Source organism: Lemur catta, chromosome 8 (assembly GCF_020740605.2).
Source record: "Lemur catta isolate mLemCat1 chromosome 8, mLemCat1.pri, whole genome shotgun sequence".
NCBI classification, from domain to species: Eukaryota; Metazoa; Chordata; class Mammalia; order Primates; family Lemuridae; genus Lemur; species Lemur catta.
Genome location: NC_059135.1, coordinates 7831935 through 7852900, shown reverse-complemented (window position 1 = coordinate 7852900; position 20966 = coordinate 7831935). Strand labels below are relative to the sequence as shown.

The following is a 20966-nucleotide window of genomic DNA, read 5'->3' as shown; positions in this document are numbered from 1 at the left end:
TACAGTACTGTTCTTGGCATTGACTGAAACTCATTTGGAAGTGAATAGAATTTGAATTATTTTAACTTGACACTAGAAAGGAAAATGAAGAAAAAAGTCAAAAGAAGCATTGTTCTTTGTATACTTACTGATATGAAGTGGCTATAATGAATAAATTAATAATCTGATATGGGCATTTCTTAAAATTAGACAATCTGGGAGGTCCCTACTTGCTGTGACTTAGGCTGTTATTAATACAATATGAAAGTAAATATTTCTCAGTATATACATTTATGTTTTCAGATATGGGTTGATCTTGCAAGGTGAGCGAGAGATTCTTGGTGCAGATACTTTTTAAATCACACAAAGTGATTCCTTGAATATAAAAATGTTGCTTCACTATAGATCCTTGTAATTTGAAAGAACCCTAGTAGTCAACCAGTTACCACCAAATACATGATTCGTCTTTACAGTATCTCAATTCACAGTTTTATATCAATTTGATACATATTCTCTATATGCTAGTCTCTGTTTCTGCCTCAGTATCTTTGGGTGTATGTTCTGGATGCTGTGACTTTTCCTTACATTTTGTCTTTTTCATTTTTTTTTTTTTTTTTTGAGACAGTCTCACTCTGTTGCCCAGCCTAGAGTGCAGTGGCATCGGCCTAGCTCACAGCAACCTCAAACTCCTGGGCTCAAGTGATCCTCCTGCCTCAGCCTCCCAAGTAGCTGGGACTACAGGCACACACCACCACGCCTGGCTAATTTTTTTTTTTTTCCTATTTTTAGTTTCCCAGCTAATTTTTTTTCTATTTTTAGTAGCAACGGGGTCTCACTCTTGCTCAGACTGGTCTTGAAGTCCTGACCTCAAGTGATCCTCTTGCCTTGGCCTCCCAGAATGCCAGGATTACAGGCATGAGCCACCATGCCCAGCCTCATTTTTTATCTTTGTTTTCCCCTCTTTATTAAGTGACAATAATATGAAATAGAATGAAAGTTTTTTTCAAAATTATTCTAAACAGGTATAATCTGTTCCTTTTCTTTGAATAGTAAGATTACTAGAGTCCCTTTGTTAACTAGGGGTGTTTATCTGCTGAGATTTGCCTCCAAATTATAGATTTCTTTAAAATATTTATAAAATGGAAATATCAATTATATATCAAAGTGGTAAAAATTGGGGGCTATGTTGTACTTTTTCACAAATAGTTGATACTGGAGTTGTATTTCATTTTCTAGAATGCTGTGAAAATATTAGAATGATCTCTCATTAGCCATAGAAAGATCTCTCCATTAATTGTAAGCAAGGAATTTTCTTGAGGATTTGAAGCTAAATAGTTTACATGTATTATGGTTAGTTTTGTAGGTGTGCATATGGTTAAGCACACAAATCTGGAGGCAGTGGAGAGCATGTGGAAGACAGTTCTTATCTAGATTGTTGATGGGTAGAACTTTGGCGGTGTGATTGCCAACTCTAGTATTTAGATTTCTTGAAACAATTATGTATGTCTTTAGTTACATAAAATATAGAAGGTGGAATACCTTTGTGGTGATATCTGAAAACTTAATCTCATGTACCTTGGCAAAAATACAGATATTACCTAACATACGCCAAACCCTTCATATGAGAGACTGGAACCAAAATGGAGAATGATTTTTTTTTTAAGGAATGTAAATTATTTTGCCTCTTATCTGAGATAACCCACGCTTAATACTACTGAAAAATCTTAGACTAGTAGGAAAAAGTCCCTAAAGCTTTGAAGCTTTAGGAATTTATAAGATATACTCTTCCTTCAAAATGATATAGAGCCAGTGAGAGAATGTAACAGATCAGGTTCTATGACTTAGAACCAAGTTCTAGGAAAGGATTCTGCCATTGGGAGAATATATGCCTGGTTCACTTATGCTGAGATTCTCCATAGGCAACACATTTCTTGAGGTAATTATCCTAAGCTGAGTTGCCTGGAAGAGGACAACAGTAGAGTCATAGGTTGAGGCATAAGTACGGGTTAACCTGAAAAGAAAAAGCTAAGGTATGGGCTGTCTTCACTGCAGACCCCCTTAGCCTAAATTTGTTAACTACTTATAGGAGTAGCATAAAAAAATTTATCAAAAGTAAATAGAATTGGTTGCCATTTACTGAGTGCTCACTAGGTATTTCATCCTCGTAAGAACTGTATAAAATGTAGATGAGAAAACTGGGGCTCAAAGAAATTAAGAATTTCTCCTAAATGCAGTCAGCTGTCCAGTAAGTGGTATAGATTGGATTCATTCCCAGATCTAACAATGTAAAATGAAATAATGAAAGGAATAAAAAATTTTGTGCCAGGTGTTCAACTGAGTCATTGGGCAAGCTCAGGCAGCTGTGATCTCAGTTTATGAGATCACTTAAAGTTTAGATCCCCAGATTGCAGTCCTGTCCTTCCAACTTGCACATGTTCATTAATATCTTTAAGGAACATAATATGGTTCAGGTACCCAAGAATAATTTCATTTGCTTTTTCCTCCTCCAGTAGACCCACCTCTGCTAGGCAGATGTCTGGTATCAGCCATTTAACAAACAGGCCTAGTTCTAAGATCCTCTTACTTTGTGTGATATTCAACTACTGTCCTCGTTATCCCTTCTATCAAGATAGTTACCTGATCAAAGGAAATTATGACTACATTTAACTAAACCAGACTGTAAATGGCAATCTTAAGACGTGATTGTTGTTTTATGCACTTATTTTTAGCTCTCTATCCCTATCACTTTTGTTCTGTATCATGCCTTACAGCTATTAAGGCCTTGAAGACAAGGCTGTTTATTTTGTTTTGTTTTATTTTATTCTTAGCACAACTTTGCATATCAAATAATTAAAAAATTAAATAAATTTTATGATGACATTGATCTTTTCTTAAAGCCTAAAATTTATTGATTTATTTGATTTTATTTCATTTGAATAGCTTGACATTTAATCAGACTACTGGGTTGTCCTTATTTGTAGCTGTACAAAATTATTTTCTTCGTGGGATAATTTTGTCCAAGTAAGAAATTGGATAATCTTAATACTTAACTCTTAGGTTAAAGAGATGATTTGACATATGACATAAAGTCGTTCTTCAGAGGATTCTTGCATCACATTTGCATCACATTCATCATCTCACTCATCATGTTAGATGAAAACGATGCTGTTCTGCTATACATAACTGACTTGCTCTTCAGTTTTGTCCCCTTCATTTTCAGTGAGGATAAGTGTATCTAGTAGAATGATTGATGAAGACTGAATGGTGGAACTTCGGAGCCTCATTGGACTCTGGTACATAGCAGGAGTAATCCCATTTCGAATTCCATGTTTCACGAAAAACTTAGAGTTCTCTGCCATTGGATTCCTGAAGTAAATCTTACTGGAGCATTTTCTAAGAGTTTTTACTGGCTTTGTCACCTGGTAATTGCAGGTGATGTATCGGCCAAATGCGTCCCGAAATGTCTTGTTGAAGAGGGTATAGACCAAAGGATTCACCCCTGAGGAAACATAGCCTATCCACACAAATATCTCCAGGAGCATTTTGAGAGTAGTTTGGTCGCAGGAATCACACAAAACTAAAGTTATATTCGTAATAAAAAAGGGACACCACATAAGCAAAAAAAGGAAAAACACAATCCCTAGGACCTTTGAGGCTCTCTGTTCATTGGAAATGGTCTGCACTGACTTTTTTCCGACAGAGGACATTCTTCGCATAAGTGTTTCATCACTTGAGTTGGGCAGAGTTTTGTCCTTGCGAGAACCATCCAGCATTGCCACCTTTTCAGGTGACGAACAAGGTGTTTCATCCCTTTGGAAAACTGTGGACACAGTCAGCCATGTTAGGTGTTGAGGTGGCTTGTTTTTGACCAAGTAGGCTTTCTTCTGTAGAGCATGGATAGTGAGAAAGTAGGTGACAATCATGATCGCAAGTGGTATAAAAAAGGCAGCCAGTGAGCCAAAGAGCATGAAATTGCCGAATCGTTCCTTTGTCAGCATGCAGGTGATGTTGTTTGGGTTATCCACATCAGTCTCTATCCCTTTAATGGGGATCGGAATGGCAATGCCTAAGGAAGAGGAAAACAAGATATACTGAGTTATTTTTAGGACCTGTAACTCTTAGATTAGATCCTTTTAGATTTTATTCTAATAATTTTGTGCTGGTTAGTTCATTGTAATTCTTGGGACCTACAATGCAGACTCTGTCAAAGCATTCATCAGTGGAAAATTTGACAGATAGAACCTAAGTAAGCACATCTGCTGTTTTTAAACAAATGGATTGGTTAGTGATTTCAGGTTTATGATGAAAGCTTGCCTAAAGCTATGGTATGTCCATGACGTAGTAGGGGATGTTTCCATTTAGTCTGCATTTCTCCTAATCTGTGTTTTTTGATCTATCCCAGATTAAGGAAAAGGAATTCAGAAGAGAAGCTGCTTTTAGTATCCAATGTAACTGATCTAGAGAGACTTCAGAGTACATTCATTCAGTATCTCAATTCTGAATAGATATCTATTTTATCTTTTGAGGTTACAGTTTCATTTAACAGTTTTATTTTTTGATGTTTGTGAATGTCTTTTAATCCTTTTAACTTCATAGGGAAAACTAAAGAAATCTTTTTTTTTAATGGTACTTAAAAATTTGAGTGTGTGAATTGTGAAATTTATTTTCAAGATTTAGAGTTCTTCTAATAGATTATGAAAGAAGTGTACCTCCTGCTAATTTTCTGATGTTTTAAATGCCATGAAGTAGGTATTTAAATATTATGTTGATCAGTGAAGTAGCTTATTAGAGAGAGGAATAACACAAGGGTTAGCCTGAGTCTTTTCCCCTTGAAACAGCAGGCATTTTTAAAATGTCTGAATGAATCTTTAGAAACTTCTAGAATTCTTATGTTGTTTTATGAATCCAAAAGCACTTCATCATCTGCACAGCCTTTCAATGGTAGCTAAAGAGCCCTTGACAAGAATATTTTCTTCAAAACCTTTCTAATGGAGGCCATTCTTTTTTCTACTTTTCCTCATGTACACCACCAGAAAGAGGATTCTGTATACTTGTTCTACACCAGGCATCATCATACTACAGCTCGAGGGCCAAATCTGGCCTACATTCAGTTTTTGTATTAATAAAAGTTTTATTGGAACACAGCCACACACATTTGTTAACTTATTATCTGTGGCTGCTTTTGTTCTCCTACAGCAGAGTTGAGTAGCTGTGACAGAAACCATGAACAACATGCAAGCCAAAATATTTACTATCTTGCCCTTTATAGAAAAAGTTTGCTGATCCCTGCTTTAGTCTGTTACTTTCAGGTCATCATTTCACTGTTTCTTTCTCCCCTAAAGCACTTCCCTTGTGAAGTCTATTTAATCTGTTTCTCCATCCTGGTCATATCTCAGCCTCTAGGACATTTGTCCGTCTTACTCAAGGGTTTCAGTACCTTGCTGTAAGTCTTCCTCTTCACTGTTTCATTGCCATCGTATTCCATGATTTCATCCTTTCTAACACCTTAATTTTATATTTCTTGAACTCTTTGACTCTAAATATTATTTGCACTCCTGAACCCATCCTCAAAATGATCCCATATCAAAAATTATGAACTCTGATACTTCCCTTTCTTGTCCTGCCACTCTCCAGTATTGGAAAATGTCTCTTTATTGCTACCTTGGCCTCCAGTCTGTTTGTCCTTCTTTATTTTCTCACTTCATTACAACTACCACCACCCCCCCCATTCAAGGCTCACATTACCTTCCTATCCAGCTTGTTGGTCAATAACTATCAAACTTTCACTGGTACTTTTTATACCCATGCCTTCTTATATTTATTTTGCACTTTCTGTTGCCGAGTATTACCTAGGATAACTGTAAATACAATAGAAGATAGTGAACTCTCTTCAGCACTTTGTAGAATTTCAACCTGAATTTACACCATCATCTGCATCTTCTTTTTTTTTCAAAGTTACTAAATTGCGATTGGTTCTACAAGACAAAGTATGACAAGTCAAAAGAACATTGATCTTGGCATTGGTGCTGAAAAGCTGTAAGAGTCCTTAAGCCAACTATTTAATGCTTTTAGATTTCTTTTTTTCTTATTTATAAAAGGAAAAAGTAGATTTCTAAGATCCCTTCCAAATCTATAAATCAGGAATCTGCCTTTTATTCTTTTTTCTCACGTTTACACTTATCACTTTGTATTAGTGTAGTTTGTTTATATATCTGCCTTCCTTCAGTTCAGAAATTCTTTTTCTTAATCGTCCATGCATTTTTTAGTGCCTAGCACATTATAGACACTCAATAAAAATTTGTTCAATTTATAAATTCATATAATCCAGCCATAATTTAGATATTACTTCTACCAACAGGCTGTTTGCCTTATTGGCTTGATCATATTTTACAGTTTTCAAATGTCTTAATTCTTCTTAAGGATCCATTTCTCCTATTTTTCCCTGCCTCTGCCCTACTCCTCCCACCCCACCCCTCACACAAACACCTCACACTCTGCTTTTTCCTCTCCCTCATTGCAGTAACTTCCCAAAACAATGTGGGTCATTAGACATGAACGGCTTTATTTTCCTCCTCTTTCAAATTTTGTCACCCAGTGTCTCCCATCCCCTTTCTCTAGCTTCTTTTGTTGGGGGGGAGAAGGTCTGTTCTGCTCTATCAGTCAGCCTCTTCCTCTCAACTGGCTTTTTCTCACTGCTTTCAAATCTCTCCATTCTGAATAGACTTTTCCTTGACCCTACTTTCTTCCCATGCCAGAGTAGTAACACACCTTGCTTTTACCTCCAAACTTTTTAAAAGAAGTGTGACCCCAGTATCATTACTTCAGGAATATAAAGGTCAATTTCAATGTCTTTCTTGATTTTTTTTGCCCCAGTGTTCTTACTCTGATTAGACAGAAATAACATTTTTTTCTTGCCTTTTTTTCTTGCCTTTCTTTTAACATTTCAGGTCTTTTAATTATTTTCTTCTTTGAAATTTTTGTGTTAGGAAGAATTAAATCTGCTATTCAGATCATTGTAATTGTTGCAAATCTGTTTGTTTTTCTGATACTAACTTATAGCTTTGAGTAATTTATGCTGTACTTCATGCTAAGATACTCTATTGTAGCAACTATCTTTGATCATTAAAGATGGGCACAAGGGCATAAAACAGTTTAGGAGAAATGGGATTTCTTTTTATAAATCATTTATGACTATCAGTTTAACATGTTTTCTTTGCATCTCTCTTAAAACTTTTAATTAAACATATTCAGAACATAGACACTTAACTGCCTTTAGTCTGTACACACATATGTATTGAAATTTTGGCTTCCAAGATGAATTTATATTCTTTGGTACCTGCCTACAAAAAATTTGGGGGTTTTGTGTTTATTTGTTTGTGGTTTTTTTTTACATTTGTTTGCTTTTTCTCTTTTCCTATTTATCTTCTTAGATGTAGATTTAAAGATGTGTTTTGGTTTTTGTTACTTTACTGTAATTCCAGTATTCTACATGCTACCTAGACCTTAATGATCTGTAGACAAATATGAAAACAATTTTGTGTATAAAATCAAAGTATGAAGATTTCTCAGTAAACACTGTGAAGATGATTCTTTCTGAGGACATGTACTTTGCTACTTCTTCATACTTTTACTGAGAGTATGGTTTAGAAGGTATAAGATGTGATGACGTAAAGAGCTTGTGTTAGTACATCAGAAGGCTGCTTTGATCTCTTATGCTGAGTTTCATGGACTACCAGACCTGGCATTCTCCCAGCCAAATGGAACCAAAGGCTATATACACCACCCACATTCCAGTATTCCCCACATACCTGTTGAAATTAACCACACCACTGTTATCTTGATGAATGCTGTAGCCCGTGAGTTATATTGATTGGCCTGGATTGGCTTTTTGATGGCTATATAACGATCCACTGAAATGGCACAGAGATGCATGATGGATGCAGTTGAAAAGAGAACGTCAAGAAATAACCAGGCAGGACATAGAACAAGTGGGAGGGGCCACATAGCTTCTGAAAGAAAGAAAAATAAGACAACATTTTCTTCTGCAAAATGGCAACCTTTACTGTACAGAATCTTTTTTAAGTGATACATTTTTTTCTTATGCATTATTCATCTGAAATTTTATGACTTAACCTCTATAAAATAATATGTAACTTCAGATAATGGAGACAATAATATTAAATACAATATTTCTATAGATGGTACCTTTTAAATATATTTTCTATTTTGTACAATAATTACAACGCTTTTTCTAAGTTAGCAACAGTTTAGCATCATTTTGACTTTTGCTCTTTTGTTGATTCCTTTGTAATCTTTTAAAAATCTGTACAATGTTTTGACTGGAACTTAACCTCACTATTCCTAAAATTTGTTTTTAAGTTGCTATTGTATAAAAAGAAAACATTTTACCTTAAGAGGAAGCAATATGTAAAAAAGCATGTTAGGAGTCTATGAGGCCTAGGATTTTGGCTCATTTCTAGCAACAACTATCAGCACGATCCTTGTTTATAGCAAACTCTCATTTGGTGAAATAATTCAATGCAATAATTTTTTTCCTTTTGACAGAAATAGTTCTTAAATAAAGATTGCAAAAGGAATAGCTTCAGATTATCCTCGAGAAAAGAGGATTGTTATCCTTCCATATTCCATCATTCACTCCAAACACTGAAGATGTATATAAGACAGACTTTTGGTTTAAAAAGAAAATTTCGGAGTTAGTCATAATACTTTATTTATTTAACAGACTCTTACAAAACACTTACTGTGTACCTCATATAGTCTTAAGCACTTCAGAAATATTAGCTTTTTAAAAAATTTCAGGTTCGGTTGTGATATTGAATATTCTATCTACAGAGTTTTCCATAAATTTACTTACACAGGTATTCATACTTATGCATTATATTTACACACAATACATACATGTTTATAATTTCAAACAACTGAAATTTATTTTAGGGTTCCCCCAAAAATATTTTAGTTAGAATCCACTTTACAAAAAAAAAATACATATAGATTTTGGAACTTGTTATGAAAGCAAATTATTCCTATAGAAAACAGATGTCATACATATGAGATTATCTGAGTCCCTTTTATGAGTTGATTATTATATGTCCACTGATAAAATATAAACTACTTTTCTTCTCCTGGTTATTACAAGTATATCTGACTTTGGCAGGTATAAAGTGATTAGCATAATTGAAGAGAGACCAAGATAACCATGTCAGGATTGCAGGGAACCAAGAGACCCTTTTTTTTTTATTTTTTTTGAGACAGAGTCTCACTGTGTTGCCCCGGCTAGAGTGCCATGGCGTCAGCCTAGCTCACAGCAACTTCAAACTCCTGGGCTCAAGCAATCCTGCTGCCTCAGCCTCCCCAGTAGCTGGGACTACAGGCATGCACCACCATGCCCGGCTAAGTTTTTCCTATATATTTTTAGTTGTCCAGCAATTTCTTTCTATTTTTTAGTAGAAACAGGATCTCACTCTTGCTTAGGGTGGTCTCGAACGCCTGGGCTCAAACAGTCTGCCCACCTCGGACTCCCAGAGTGCTAGGATTACAGGTGTGAGCCACCGCGCCCGCCTGGCCCAAGAGACCTTTTAATTGTGAACTATTTAAATTCAAGGAGCCTGGGGATGGGGAGAGAATAAAATCCCAAACCAAAAAGAGACCAGAATTTAGGAAGTTTTTAAATAGACTTGATTATGTTATTTTCAAGAATCAAGTAGGATTTCAGTGAAAAATATTTGGACACATCACAAAAAAGGTAATAAGGCTGACATATTCACTTTTTAGTGCCTTTTATTTCCAGAGTTAGTATGTGATGTTATTAATAGGAATATTAAAATATTTCTTCTTAGGGACAAAATAACAAAATCAGCATGAGTTTTTATTCAAGAAGAATAAATGCTTGGTACTTGGTTCCATGTTCAGCAGCTTCTTAAAAAGGGATTAAAAGCATCAGGTGGAAGGAGTCATTCATACTTTTAAGTAAATTATTATAAATAAACTTTGCCTACTTGTTGAATTGGGGGTGGGAAGGGATGGAAGTGGTAGATTATAGATTTATTGAGCTGGAAGGGACCTTAGAGATACTGCTGATTTTGCATGAGTAAATTCGGTTACAATTAAGTCTTTGAATATAGGGATGGGGAGGGGAGGCATTTAATATTTATCACAATTTAAATATGAATTGAAAATGTTCTTTAGAACTTGCTGCTTAGTGTGCTTTTCAGATCAGAGAGTGAGGATTGCCATCACCTGGGAACTTACTAGAACTGCAGGCTCTTGGATCTCATCTCAAACCTACTGAGTCAGTCTCTGTATTTAAGCAAGATCCCCAGGTGATTTGTATACTAATTAACATTTGAGAAAAGCAGTGCTTTGGAAGACTTCCTCGGAAAGATTGTGTCTGAGTCTTAAAGAGGCATCTGGGTTTGCTGTTGTAGGATAGGTACTCAGAATACCTCATGGAAGGGAACTTAGGTAGGCCTCTCAAAATAAACAAAGAGATAAAGTGTGGGAGAGAAGCCTATTTTTAGAGAAAATCTAATCAGTTGGATTTTCTTCCACTTAGCCATAGCATGCAGATTTTCTGTCGATGAGTAGAAAAGGACCTTGGACAAAGGCAGCTTAAAAGTAAACTAACAATCTAAGTGGAATGAAAAGAATCACATATGATTGAGAGAGTTTTGCAGTGGAAACTACTGAGGCTATCTATAGTCTAAACTGACTGATGTTCTAAATTTAGGACTGTGAATAGAGAGGTAGAAAATACTCAAGTTTAGAGCTGTAACCAGAGATATTGATCACAGCTAAGGATTAAAAGGGCAGATAATTATTGTGCTGTATCTTAGGTTTTCTTTCTTTAAATCCAGGTTCTCTCTGTATCATCTTTTAAAATGATTTGCTGTTAGTTGAAACCTTCTTATTCAGCTATTATAATTATGGATTTTACTAATGAAAATTAGGCTCTGGAAAATTCTAGTTATAAATCTAGCAGCCATGAGCAGGAAGCCACAAGAAAACTCTTATGTAAAGAATATGTCTCTTTGGAATTTGACATCTGACCCACATACTTTTAATTGTGAGCTAAGAGGGAAAGCTTTTTAGTGCTGATTTAATTAAGCCTTGTTAGCCTCACTTTCCAACAAAATGAATTTATTTGTAAACTCCAACTTTGGAGCCGAAAGTGGGAATTAAAAATCTAATACAGATCACTAGAATTTTCTTATTTCAGTCAGTGCTTATTGTTAACAGAAATATTGAGATGTGATATAGAATTTTCTTAAAGAATGAGATTGAGGTTTACAATTAGGAGAGATGGATCTGTATGATTCCAGGTTTCATGAAATATTAGTGAATAGTGTCTGTTTCATATTAGTTTTGTAACTAACATGAATGTAACAGGTAACTGTATTAACAAATAACTGTATTAACTTTTATACAAAGGAAAAAAAGGCTTGTGTAATTGCCTATTAGATTCAGGCAGTGTAAGAATTTATAGAAATCAAAAACAGTTCTACTAGCACTCTGGGAGGCCAAGGTGAGACCCCCATCTCTACTAAAAAATAGAAAGAAATTATCTGGACAACTAAAAATATATAGAAAAAAATTAGCCGAGCATGGTGGCACATGCCTGTAGTCCCAGCTACTCGGGAGGCTGAGGCAGAAGAATTGCTTAAGCCCAGGAGTTTGAGGTTGCTGTGAGCTAGACTGACACCAGGGCACTCTAGCTCGGGCAACAGAGTAGACTCTGTCTCCAAAAAAAAAAAAAGAATCAAGTATTCCGTACCACTTAAAATGAAATATAACTTTAACTGAAAAGAAAGAAACCTGAGTTTGGCCTTGTCCCTATAAAAAAAATTCTATGGCTCTCTTAAGAGTTAGATGGAGTTATATAAGATATAAATGTTGGCTCTGTATGCTAAATATGGTAGAATTTGTCGTTTGCATTTTAGAAAGCAGAGTAATAGAGTTTAAGGTGTTAATTCTAGAATCAGTCCTGGGTTAAAATCATGTCTCTGCCACTTATTTTGTAACCTTGGACAAATTACTTATCCCTCTGCTCCTATGTCTTCTGTAAAATGGGGATAATAATACCTGTTTTATAGGGTACTTTATAGGGATGACAATTAAATACATGTGAAGTGTTTAGAACAGTGTCTGGCATAGAGAAGAAAACATTCAATAAATGTTAGTGCTTATTACTATTTCTGTTTGACAGAAGTTGGCCAACTAACCCAACCGTGGAAACACTCCTACTTAGAAATGATAAGCCAAATGATCAATATAAAATAAGTATGCTTGTTGTTCTGCCTGCCGTGGCAACAGTGTGTGCATTTGACTGAGTTTAAAGCTGTACTTTCAGGGGGCACAGGGGGGATGAGAACGTGTTTAACTCTGTTTAATTTTGAATTAAATTTTTTATTAAAGTATGTCTTTTACTAAAGTTGAATTTTAACTGCCATTTATTTTATATATGGCACATAAAAATAACTCATATGTATTGCAAATTGGGCCATGCCTAGGTTTTTTGTGGGTTTTTGGGTTTTTTTGTTTTGTTTTTTTTTTTTTTGCTTTCTTTTTAATAAGTATAAAAACCTGAGGTTTTTAACCAGAAACTCCATCTCTTGATGAGACAGACTCATTTTATATGAAACCTGCTTACCCTTCGGGCAAGTTTTTAATTTGGAAATCCAAATTGTGCCATTTGTTCAGAAAATAATTAGCATCAATCTATAAGTCTAGAGCGTAAACTATTTCCCTTTTGAGGATTTAAAAGACTATATTTAAAGCCATTCCAAGAGGGCTGTTCCCTATAAGAGTTCACGCAGGTACATAGTTCATGAACTTATTGGAGCAGAAAAAATCCTAAATAAATGTCCGAAAAGAACATAGTTCTAAAATACATATGTTTTTAATGTCAGAAATTCTAATGCTTCTATCTTTAGCTTCTAGAAAAGAGAGACATGGTTCAGTGTTTAAATTATTGTGATAAAGTTTCTGTTTTGTTTTGTTATTGTTTTTCCACTATATTTGTGCATATGAGTTATCCTGGGGTTAGATGTCTAATATGATAGTGTTTTAGGTAATTTAATACTTATAAAAATTTTTCCCTGATTTTTTTAAATTTCTACTTTTCAAAAAGAAGTGGCTTTAATTGCTTTGCTCCCTCATTTCCCAATGGGATAGAGCGGCATTTCACTGCATAAATGAATAACTGACTTTTTCCTTTTACCATTATGTGTCTGTTTTATTTCTGATTAGACTCATTTCAATTAAATCATGTCTTTTCTCTATACTAATATCTATACTATATTAATATCTACCAATTATTAGTGCCTTTAACATGCTGGGCCCTACCTGACAAGGTGATTGAACTCTGAGATATTTGAGATACTAAGTGATTTGCCTAAGCCAGCACAGGAGAACCTGAATTCAAACCCTGGGATGTCTTGCTTCAAATGCCCATCTTTCAGCCATTTTGCACACACTGTTTAAACTATACCACGGACGCTGTTTAAGCTTATAGATCATGAGGCATGAATTAAAACTTATAATATAAAGCCAATAATGCCCAATGGAATTTTTTGGCTTTTTTAAATTTTTTTTTTTGTGGTCAATACAGTCAAGATTCATCCCTTTACTTTTTAAATCATTTATAAACTGAGAGAAGGAAAAGTTCAGAGAAGCTCTTAAATGGTGAACATGTTGTCTTTTTTATATCAACATACTTTGTTCTGTTTTCTTCCTGCTCAAGTATTTCTAACGTAGACATTTTCAAGCTACTGATTTGTGATCATGGATTTTAGAAATTATAGGCAAGACCATAAAAAACTAGAACTGCGAAGATCAAATCCAGCACTCCCAGCTAGGAAGAAGTGGTAGAAAAGTTCAAATCATTTGAAAAACAATGTTGTGCCCAAGTTGTCACAATCTTGATAAAATAGAAATTTAAATAATATATAATTATTATATAAGTCAATGATTGAATAAAATATCCCTCAGTATAAGGGTACAGGGGCCACTTTTATTTTCCTGCTCTCCTTTTTTAAACTTAATTTTATTAGAATACTAGCTGGTGTAAAATTTTTGTGTTACTTTCATTAAACTTCCCTGAGATGGCTAAAATTGCTCATAGTGATATGATAGTTAATCTTTTATGATACAAAATCAGGGACACTTGTTTGTACAGACTTCAGAAGTCCTGAAGATTATCCATATAATAAGAGAAAAATATACAAAGTCTACTTCTGCATTTTAAAGTTATCAGAAGTTCTTATAAATGCATTAGTTTAGCAAGTATTTATCAACGTATAAAAGGTTATAAAAATATCTTAGTATTTGAAGCCAAGTCCCCATTTGTAATGTGTGCAATTCCCAATTTATGAATTCATCCTTTGAAGCTTTTTAGAGGCCAGCATACACTTTCTCATGGAAACAGAATTATATTTTAAATAATGAATTAATGTAGCAATGTTTTAAAAGTGGTTACCAGGTTAGTTTATTTTTTAAAAGTCTATTAACCCCACTCTACAACTTAATTACTGATAGTAAAAGTGTTCAGGGCTATGAAAGATTTTATCTTGTAATTAAAAAGTAACAAATATTTGAGCCAGGCACATGGCACACACCTGTGGTCCCAGCTGCTAAGGAGGCTGAGGCAGGAGGATCACTTGAGCCCAGGAGTTTGAGGCCAACCTTAGCAACACAGTGAGACCTTGTCTCTATTAAAATAAATAAATATTAAAATCTAACAAACATTTGAAAGAATGAAATACTCTTAAAATATCTGTCATAATTATTTGATACACAAGTATGAAGATATTTTATATATTTTGTATTAACATATATAAAAATATGGGTTGGATTTTCTGCTAACTTTTATTGCTAAGAATATTTTGGGTACCAAAATTTTAAATATAAACTTAAAATTTTCAGCTGCTGGATGCCTACTATTTTCCTGTAGAATACTTGAAATTATCTTTGTTATCTGTTTTTGTATTTTGTTTGTTAGTTCACTTTAATACTGTGGAACTTTGCCCTTTAATATTTCTTTACTATTTAGCTGATAATTTAAGTACCTACCACTGTACTTTGCATATATGTAGATATTTGATATTTATGAACTCAAGGATTTTAAAGTTAAAATTCACTTCTGCATTAACTCCTTCAATTTTATTTATTCAACATATCAATTAAATTTTATAGTAGTACGAGATAAGCATTTTGACATTTTCTGTATGCCTAGCTAAACAGTGGAAGAGTATGATTTTACATTTTAAGCTACTATTATGTGCATGCAGATGAGAGCTTGTATCATATGCCTGTACAGTCTTTATCAAATGTGTATATATATTTGTTCATAATCCTTTTTTTTTTTTTTCTTTTTTCGGAATTAAGGTTGTTTATGTTCTCTGTTAGTGTAAGATTTCTTAATTATTTTTCAAGGTTACATGTAGCATTATATTATTCAAAAGATTACAAATATATAAAAAGGAGGGGCATAGATAAAAAGATAATATGATTAGAAAGTCCAATTAAAGCAATAGAACCTTATTCATTGCTGCTTGTCCTGCCATAGAATTTTCTTGATTTATTTAAAAGACTGAGTAAATGTTGATTTAGACTGGGAAGTTTAAACCTGTTACCATCTGATTGTATTTAAGAGAACAAGTACTTAATTTTAGGTATTTTTCTATTATTTATAAAAATGTTACATTTTAAATCTGGGTATAATAGATGGACTAGTAGTTTTTCTTCACCTTCTAATATGCATTCTAGTTTAATAAATTTTATTTCTATAGCTTAAAATATTTTTATTCTCACCACATAAGTTTAATCCTAAGAAACCATGCATGCTACAAATAATCATTTTTCTTAAGCAGTTTATGAATGATCAGTTTACACCAAGCATTGAATAAGTTAAATATCTAATGCTGATTCCAGGGGTCTAGGAGCCCTTATGATTGAGCAGCAGGATTATTTGCATTTACCCAAATTTTATAACTCGATATATGCATAAATCAGAAACTACTTAATATCTTTTAATATCTCTATCCTTTCTGTTATAACAAACTGAGATTTCAATATCAAGCCACATTTTTTTATTATCATAATAACTTAGGTTTGGGTTCACTTATTTTATTAACTTAGAGATTCTTTCAAGAACACAGATGGTCAGATAATTTTGAAAAATCAAACAGATGGATTATCTCTTGGGACACTCTAAGCCAGACCATTTCCTTCAACAACTGAACAGTTTGTCTTAACATGACACATATAGAAATTGTGTTCAAGTTTAAAGTACACAAACTATTAAGAGATATAACAAAAATTTTTAGAACAGTCCCCAAAGTGTTGGTAGAGAAAAGTTAAGGTGTAGGTCTATTCATTATAGTTTTTAGGTAATGTATGCAGAATCTATAAATATAGCTAACTTGAATGGCTTTTTAAGTGATTATATTAGATGGCTTAGGAGGGAGTAAAATTGTTTGCAAGAAATTATTTTTTGCTCTTTAAAACAGATGATCAACCGTAGAAGATGATGAGAAATGAAGGACTGTTTACTTGCTATATCTTTAAATAGTCCATCTTTTATTTCAGGAAAAATACAGATTAAATGAGTATTCAGTTCTCTAACAGTATATCATAGTTCTGTGGTTTGATGGCAGGAACAGAGTGAAATACTTACCAAACATTATTGTCAAGAGGGCAATCGGCATCACAAACAATCCAACCAGCAAATCAGCCACCGCCAGGGACATTAGAAAGTAATTGGTAGCATATTGCAGCTTTTTCTCCAGTGAAACAGCCAAAATAACAAGGATGTTTCCACCTATTGTGGGTATTATCACCATGAGTATCAGAAGAGCTGCCCAGTGCAGTTTATTTCCCTGTTCCTCAACAATCTGTTTCATTTCCTCTGGTATTGATTCTGTCTGTAATCCAGAATGGTTAGAAGGAATTAAGTGATCAAATGTCCTCTGCAAAATGTGCTCAGGAACTGTGCTTTGTTCAGACATTCTATAAGAGAGAGCCATTCGTTGTTTTTCTGTAGTTCGATCCAGTTCCAGACAGTGGTCATCAGCATGATCAGTAGCTAAGCCGGTCATCTGCTTTTATAAGGCATTGTACCTATGCCAAACACTCAAAGCCAAAGTTGATTCCTTCCTTAAAAAAAAAAAAAAGATCCCAGTTCTCTAAAATGAGAGTAGACACACATCTGTCCATGTTTGTAGGTAAGACCTCCAGGTATTTAGTATTTTCTAGAGGCTTAGATTTCGGAAGGTTCAGTGAAAGAAACTGATAGCTGTGGAAAAAAATAAGCTATTTATTAGCTTCTGTTTCTCTCTCTCTCTTTTTTATTTAGCTGTAGTTTATAGAGTCGTGTTTAAACTTAAATGCCAGAGAGTTCTCCTAGAAACAAAATATGTAGATTGCATTATTTTATTTATGTCCAAAAATCGGTAAAAACACTTGAATTTAGTAGCCCCTCCCTTCTCAATAAGTTTGTTGTACATTTGTGACAATGCAGCCAAATCCCCAAAAATATTATGTTCTAGATGTTCCTCAATTAATGAATCAGAAGAAACATTAAGTTTTTCGGTGGTTATAATAAAAAGATAGGTGTTTCCTGATCCTTGAATGTCTTTTTACCTTTCCGTATGGAAAAATAGAAAAGTCAAAGCATTAACTAGTTCAGAATAGAACTTTCAGTTACACACTAGCCACCCACCTAGAAACACTACAAGCCTAATTAAGGTCCAGATAATTTACCAGCTAGAAATTCTTATATGTACTTGGTTTTGTCTGATCAGGTTTGCCTTAGTACTTTTATAAATTCCATTTTTATAAAGCATTTTGGAATTTCTTTAGTTTGAGAGAAGAAAAAAGTAGATATTACTAGGATCCAAATGGTTGCTTTAGTAATTTCATCTCTCATAATGTTTGTGCAACAAATACTTCCTAATCACTAAATTTGCCAAATTTGAACCATTTCTTTTTTTAAGTGGTAATTTTTTTTCTTAACCTTCCCAGTTCCCTTGGGAAGGAGGGGAAGCTAAAGAGGAAGATTAAACCATTTGTTCATAAAATTACAAATCTCATATTAAAAATCTCCTCTAGCATTAGTAAATTTTTCATTTTTATTTTTAAAACACTGAATAGAAATGAAAGATTATGGTAGCAGAGTTCTTGAAGATTAAAAAAAAACCTTTAAATTAATCTGTATGTATGTGTTAAATACTTACCTTTCATTTGCTTGTTACTTTCCTGAGCGTGTCTTCTTATCTGTTCAGTAGACCTGCTTGCTGCTGTGACTCAAATCCTCCTCCCATTGACTTATTCTGAGCCTCCAGCACTGGCGCTTGAAAGCAGTGAAACATGTGTTGTATAGCTGTAAGCATGCCAAGGAGGTTATTTCCTCTTTAATACATTCATTTTCAGAAAGTAGCAGCATTCATTGTAATTCATAAACCACCGGTTAAGTGTGTTGAACCAGTTCATGACCCTTATTCAAGTTATATTCTTAAGAGTTCTCTTTGATATTGGGGAGGGGACTGTAATAAACTCTGTCGTTTTAGCTTAAGATAGTTTTGTTTGGGATTAAGCCTGGACTGTTTTTCCCATTTGAGAAAAAATAAGATATAATCTAGAGATTTTAGAACTTTCATTCTATTAACATAAAGATTCTGCCCTGTTAGCCATATAGTGGTTTCCACAGTTCTGATTTCTAGTAGTGAAACAAGATTCTCATCCAGCTTTTATGCCTTTGCTGTGGAACACCATTAATTTTCTCTGGTTGCAGCCTTATATAGAAGAGCATGGAAAAGTCTGAATTCTACACGTATACGTAGGTTTTAGCAGAGACTTTCTCACTGCTTATTTGTAAACAGATGGCCTCTGGGTTTAGGGGTTGGTTCACTGACAACTATTTTTCCACAGATTTTACATTGGGGAAAGTATATTATATGCAGTAAAAATATATTTTTGCTTTATTTCAGAAAATTGGTATATAAATCTTAAGTTATGCTATTTATATTTTTTCGAAACTATAAGACTAGCTTAGTATTAGAACCTCAGCATTCTCAAGTTTACCTTTTTAAAAGATCACTATAGATAATTCATATTTTAAAATTATTAATATTATTGATCTGTGATGGTATTCGTGCCCCTTTTTTGTTTCAAATTTATATTCCTTATCTTGTGTTGAAAGTTATTAGAAAATATGTAGTTCATTTCAGTTCTGCTGAGCACTTCAGGTTTTATTTGGTATTTGCTGCTTTTTTGAAACTTAAAATTCAATATTTTAGAAAAAATTACTTGCTAAGAATTCTAGATGAAAATAAATGAAATAATACTCAAGAGTAATCAGCTATATTTTAATGTGCCAGAATTTCTAATCAGGAATATGAAAATATTTTAAAATACTGCTTTGTTCTGAATCACAGTTTGGTATCTGTGCTTATGCAGGTAGAGGTCTGCAAAACAAATAATGTCAGATTGAAAATAGCAGCACCATTATAGCCAGTGAAAAGACTTGTATGAAATAAGCCTTTATTGGTTTGTATTTATAGATAAAAATTTAAAAATATTCTTCAAGTATATTATAAAAATATCAAACATTATTATTGTAATGCTTTGCCAATATAACCTTTTCACTCATATTCACTCATTTTTTTTCCCCCTCAACATATAAGAATAATTAAGATTGGTACTTGGTATTTTTGCATTTTCAGATTGGCTTAATGACTAAGGAACATAATAACTAATTAGACCAACTACTTATTTGGCAATCTCAAGTTATTGGAAACATAGTTGAGAATCAGAAAGAAAGCAAAATAATAAATTAATAATTATATAAAAGGTTAAGTAAGTCTGTGAGTTGGCAAATAACTAAAACTGTGCTTTAAAAATCCTGTGCACTTTAAGTAGAACGTAGCATGTAAATACCCACTTCAAGTCTTTTTATTCTCCATACACACACACAACCTTGGCCTCTCCCCCTTCTTTAATGCACGTAGCATTTCCGCATAGCAATAAATCTAAATAGTACAAAAGAATGTTCATTGATAAATTCACTTGAGACAGTTTTAACAAACATGTTTCCCCGCCTACTCCAGATTAGAGTAACAAAAGGTGAACAAGCACTTTGACAATATAGCAAGCAGGGTCAACTGAAAAAAACAAATCAAGAATTTAAAAGTATAAACATACAGATCTATGCAGAATAGAGGCTTATAGCCCTTATGTAACTCAGCCCTCCACAGCTTTATGTGGTATAATAATTGATAGCATAGTGATGACTTCTGTGTGTTTAAGAAAAGGCTAAATCATCTTTGTTCAACTATGTTTTGGATGCCAGGAAATATGAAATATATTATCATTTCCATCCAAAATGATAAGAAATATAAAAGTATGATTCCTAATGGTCGAGTAAGATTTCAAATATCTAGAAACTTCATTTGTGGAGAATATTTCACTTCCCAAAAACTTCAGATAAATTAGCTCTTACTAAAGTAGCTTGAAGGTCAGATTCAGCCTCTAATCTGACTATAACCAAAAAAACCTATTTGGTACATTTTTTTCTAAGATACTGAATTTTCTCCCTGATAACCTTTTAAATTTATTGAACAGCTTCTATCTTTGACCTGAAAGGGCAGTCTAATGTCTTTTATAGTTCTAGGAAGACAACTTGAATAGCCAAGGACTTTTTTTTTTTTTCACTTCTCCATATATTATCTATCAAAGACTAAACATTAAGGAATTTTTAGCATTATGGGGATTGTATCCATTACATATTCACTCATTTGTGAAGTATTTACTAAGTGCCGTATGCTTATGGAGATACAGTGATGAACGAGATAAACATTTTCTGCCCTCATGTAATTTATAATTTTATGGCGGATGCAAACAAGTATATTGATAACTGTAATGGAGACATGGTAGAGCTAATACTAGCTAACTTCAGCAGGACCCACAGTGTG

General features: G+C 33.7%; 2 protein-coding genes across 2 annotated transcripts in view; one reads left to right on the top strand and one right to left on the bottom strand.

Annotated features, from left to right (window-relative positions):
• PSMD1 (proteasome 26S subunit, non-ATPase 1) overlaps nt 1–20966 on the top strand; it is a 95354-nt gene that overhangs the window by 34643 nt on the left and 39745 nt on the right. The window lies entirely within an intron of this gene.
• On the bottom strand, nt 2871–17392 carry HTR2B (5-hydroxytryptamine receptor 2B). Its single transcript, XM_045559669.1, has 3 exons — nt 16673–17392; nt 7788–7988; nt 2871–4045 (listed from the first exon to the last, which is right to left on the bottom strand). The coding sequence occupies exons 1-3, from the start codon at nt 17091–17093 to the stop codon at nt 3153–3155; spliced, it is 1515 nt and encodes a 504-aa protein (XP_045415625.1). The 5' UTR covers nt 17094–17392; the 3' UTR covers nt 2871–3152.

Coding starts and splice junctions, on each gene's coding strand:
- HTR2B (XM_045559669.1), bottom strand. CDS start 17,093: ATGACCGGCTTAGCTACTGATCATGCTGATGACCACTGTCTGGAACTG. Junction 7,989..16,672: donor CCTCTTGACAATAATGTTTG/GTAAGTATTTCA, acceptor TCTTTCTTTCAG/AAGCTATGTGGCCCCTCCCA. Junction 4,046..7,787: donor GGTGTGGTTAATTTCAACAG/GTATGTGGGGAA, acceptor CCTCTTCCTTAG/GCATTGCCATTCCGATCCCC.